Here is a 4,094-nt window from a genome sequence, read left to right as displayed (position 1 = left end):
TGATCTTCAACGTGATTTGTGAGAAATCAGTGGCACTCATCCATCACGAGTCTCTCCAACTCTAGATGCCTACTCATGTTGATGCAGTGCACATTCCTTCCTACTAATAAAATATTTGATAGATCCTATCTTAAGAGAGAGATTTTCCACAGGCGAATCAACTTGCATCAGCAAGATATTCTGCAACAGACGCTATCTCGATGAATAAGCATAAATTTCACTAGAAAAATGAGATTGGAATTGTTTATAATTCAAAGAGTAAGCTGTCAGCATCCTCAAGAAGCTATAAGGGGCCTCAAAAGTCCACGCCAACCACTTATTGAAGATGAACCATACCGAATTCATGACTTTTTTTTTTTTTTTTTAATTTCTTGCGACTATTCACCTCTGTCGATCCTTTTCAGATTCTTTTTCTTTCCAGATTAACACTGACTTCGTCATGCTGTTATAAAATATGCGTATTTGTTGGACAGAACTGAAGCATGAAATATTCGTATCTTCTTGCGATCAAGTTCATTTTATTGTGCTGTATGACAAATGTTTCACTGGGGAGCGTAATAAACCGAGCATGCTCCATCATGGTTCATCAGTGGGGCATACCTGCATAGACATGGGAAGCCCACCAACATTTGACAAACGCATTACTGCAATGAAATTTGGTTTGTTTCCTAAACACGCAAGTATTATATATATATCATATCAGAGAAAGCCAAGAATCTGAAACCCAAAAAGGAAACAATGCCAGACGCAACATCTGGTTAAGGCCAAAGGTGATTGGATTTATTGATTGTTTAACCAGAACTACGACTCAGAACTCTAAACATTGCACAATCTCATCATCTAGAAATTTAAAAGCTCATGTTACAAACGACATGAACTCAGTAATTCCAGTAAAGAAGGGGCTGGTCCTCCACAGGGAATCCAAAATTACAGTAATTTGCAGGCTCATTGCAGCCATCTTCAACTTTTAGGTAGAATGCTTGGGGCAATGGTATCTTGCTGCGATCATCTTCTTCATCTTGTGAGAAATCCGACTGATCTGGTTCAAAGACGTGGGACGAATACGCTGGCTCTAACAATGACGAATGGTTCCCATCAGTGTAATGTGGGCTGTCAGAGTCAAAAACATCACTTTTGGCCGAACTTGCATCTTCCTGTTTACACACCGGTATTGCTACAATGGACATAATTTCAGAAACTGCATTAGGAATTGGTTCTTGGGTTTCTGCGCTTGACAACTTGGTGGCATCAAGTGGTTCCACATTTTCCTTAACTTTCTCTCTAACGAGGAATTTTTCCTCCAGGGAAATAACCTGTTGCATATTAAACATTAAACGATGAGCCAATATTCCATCAGTTAGTTTACACCAATTAGCTAGTACTTGAAAGACTAATTTAAGCATATGGGATTTACCTCATTTTTCAAGCTTTCCTTCTCCTCGAGGAGATTGTCATAGTCAACCTTGAGCCTATCGTAACTTGCTTTCAATGAATCATAGTCCTTTTCCAGTTGTTTGATCTTGAAACGAGCACGCCTGTTTTGAAACCATATGGCAACTTGCCGAGGCTGCAAACCGAGTTCCTTTGCAAGTTGGACCTTCCTCTCTGGTTCCAGCTTGTTTTCCACCTCAAAATTTCTCTCAAGAAGCTGAACTTGATCGACAGTGAGTCGCCTTTTCTTTCCGGGTTGATGAAAACACCCATCATAATCATCATCAACACTTTCATCTTTATCGAGCGGTTGGAAAAATGGCCTAGCTGCTGCGTCTCCTCCATTAACATCCTCATAATTAACCATGGATTTTGAAGCTGAATTGAAGGTACCCAGAATTAGATCCTCATAAGCATTTCAAATCCCATATATTTTCCTTCTTATGTTGGTCATATCAAAAGCAAAATTTGAGTATCCAGAAGGAAGGGATTTGGGGGTTTCTATCACACGTAATGCATTTTAAATTAACGAAGGAAATAACTTGATGCAACTGTCCCACTTAATTTCCTTTTTCTAATGTGAAAAAAAATACAAACGAAATTAATCACTTAATCATTTGCCACTTACTCTACACATGGTCTACCGGGCATAATCCCAAAAAGAAATAACAACCAAAGCAGATCAACCGCAGCAATAGCAAATGAAAACACGCACATTCAAACAGACACTTGGTTGATTAATGCCAGACACCACGAAAGCTTCGAACTCTACAAAATATATGGACATAACGGCGGTTACTCTGTTCCACAAACAAGATAATCAACATATGTAATCCAATTTCACCAGAGAAAGCACGTAACATAGATAAAAAGGAAGACTCAGATGCACAAATGAAAGTTGGAAAACAATCAAGATCGACGAATGTGAAATCACAGCGTCAAAATAATTTATGTCAATATCTTTAAAAAAATAAAAAACCATTTATGTCCAAAATCGACCAAAACATACCCATAACTACATGTAACGAGTGAGTGTTAAAGAAAAAGAAAAGATAAAGAAACAAGTCCCCACAACAAAGAAGGCACAGAACCGACTGATAATATCTGAAAGGCAACGACAAAACTGCACCACAGGTTTGGAAAATTACCGTGCAAAGAGGGATTAGGGCCGCCGGGAATCCAAAGAGGCTCGAGAACCTCAGATGAACAAGGAAGCCTTTCGTTTTGAAGTAAGACGCTCATGTTTGAAGCACTTCCATAGACTTCACCACCCACCATAGCTATTTTTTTTTTTCTAGTTTCAGTTCTGAATTTGAATTCCCAATTGACTTAACCGTTCATAGTCTAGAAAGCAAAAGCAACGGATATAGAATTTCCCCCCAGAAGTAAAAATCCCAAAGCCTATGACCGAAGAAACAGGCGGTGACAATTCCTATAATGTAGGCAGTTTGAGAGGCCGAGAGATCACTCTCACTACGTCAAACCAAATTTCTCAGCAAAGACGGAAGAAACTTATTATGCGCGATCGTATAGAGCAGAGTTTATAGCAGAGTTCTGGGTGGGAGAGCTTGAAAGTTGAGAACTTTAATGGAGAGAGAGAGAGAGAGAGAGAGAGAGAGAGATTCTTCTATGGGGAGGAGAGCTTAGATGGGGTTATAAGAAGCAAAGTGAAAGGACGGGAGGATTTCATTTCTTCTCGAGGAGTGGACAAGCTGAATCGAAGTTACCTTAATGTCCTTACTCTTGTAGTAAGGATAAAACAAACATAAAAAATTGAAGTACATGACCAATGGGTTTTTGTTTGTTTTATTTTTTTGCCTTTTTAATGATCCACAGAATCGCAGAATCTCACACAGTATTACTCCAAATAATAATAAGAGTGATGCTGTACATTATATTATTATTGATTATATTAAATAATATATAATATATTTATTATTATTAAATGATAAAAAAATATATAATAAATAATTATTTAATAATAATAAATATGTTACATTATACTTAATTAGATGAAAATAAGATAGTAGTATGATGTATAGAATTTTCTTAATAATAATAAAGATTGGGATTTGAAAAATATTATTGGTGAGATGATAATTTTTAGTTGTAGATGAAATTTTAAAATATTATTTTTTAATGTTATTATTATTTTAAAATTTAAAAAAATTGAATTATTTATTATATTTTATGTGAGAATTAATAAAATTATAATGATAAATTGAGATGAATAAAAAATTTTGATCTTATCTTTGCCCTCAAAGGCTCAAACCTGCCTTAACATGGAAGTGAACCAACAAAAATAATATCTTTTCTAATTTTTGTTGCTGCTGATGTTGTTTTGCTTTCTTGTTTGCGTGCTTTGTCGAAGTCGAAGAATATGGTACAAAGTCTGTTAATTTTAGTTTAATGTTAAAGGTTAAAAAAGAAAAGGAAAGGAAAGAAATGATATTATAAGGTCTGTTTGAATTTAGAGACGAGTTAAGATGATTTGTGAATATTATAATCAAATATTATTAGAATATTATTTTTTAATATTATTATTATTTTAAGATTTGAGAAAATTAAATTATTTATTATATTTAAAATAATTGTAATGATGAAATGAGTTGAGTTGAAATAAATTTTTCATCCAAATCAAGGCTAAAAGCTAAATGAATTAG

General features: G+C 35.1%; 1 protein-coding gene across 2 annotated transcripts; it reads right to left on the bottom strand.

Annotated features, from left to right (window-relative positions):
- Positions 1–732: 732 nt before the first annotated feature.
- LOC108998850 (homeobox-leucine zipper protein HAT5-like) lies at positions 733–3,099 on the bottom strand. 2 transcript variants are annotated; one of them, XM_018975582.2, is made up of 3 exons: positions 2,580–3,099; positions 1,415–1,809; positions 733–1,313 (listed from the first exon to the last, which is right to left on the bottom strand). In XM_018975582.2, the coding sequence occupies exons 1-3, from the start codon at positions 2,707–2,709 to the stop codon at positions 879–881; spliced, it is 960 nt and encodes a 319-aa protein (XP_018831127.1). In that variant the 5' UTR covers positions 2,710–3,099; the 3' UTR covers positions 733–878. The 2 variants fall into 2 exon arrangements, with proteins under 2 accessions (XP_018831127.1, XP_035540815.1); XM_035684922.1 differs by lacking the exon at positions 2,580–3,099 and adding an exon at positions 2,060–2,552.
- Between the last annotated feature and the right edge of the window lie 995 nt (positions 3,100–4,094).

The sequence above is a fragment of the Juglans regia genome, chromosome 13, assembly GCF_001411555.2.
Source record: "Juglans regia cultivar Chandler chromosome 13, Walnut 2.0, whole genome shotgun sequence".
Taxonomy (NCBI): Eukaryota; Viridiplantae; Streptophyta; class Magnoliopsida; order Fagales; family Juglandaceae; genus Juglans; species Juglans regia.
The sequence above is the reverse complement of the archived record's forward strand: the minus strand, read 5'-3'. Positions and strand labels throughout refer to the sequence as shown.

Bases quoted from the DNA above. Each gene is read 5' to 3' on its own strand.
- LOC108998850 (XM_018975582.2), bottom strand. From the start codon at position 2,709: ATGGTGGGTGGTGAAGTCTATGGAAGTGCTTCAAACATGAGCGTCTTA. The intron at 1,810-2,579 runs GTAATTTTCCAA...CCTTCAATTCAG, and splicing joins CCCTAATCCCTCTTTGCACG to CTTCAAAATCCATGGTTAAT. The intron at 1,314-1,414 runs GTAAATCCCATA...AATATGCAACAG, and splicing joins AGGAAAGCTTGAAAAATGAG to GTTATTTCCCTGGAGGAAAA.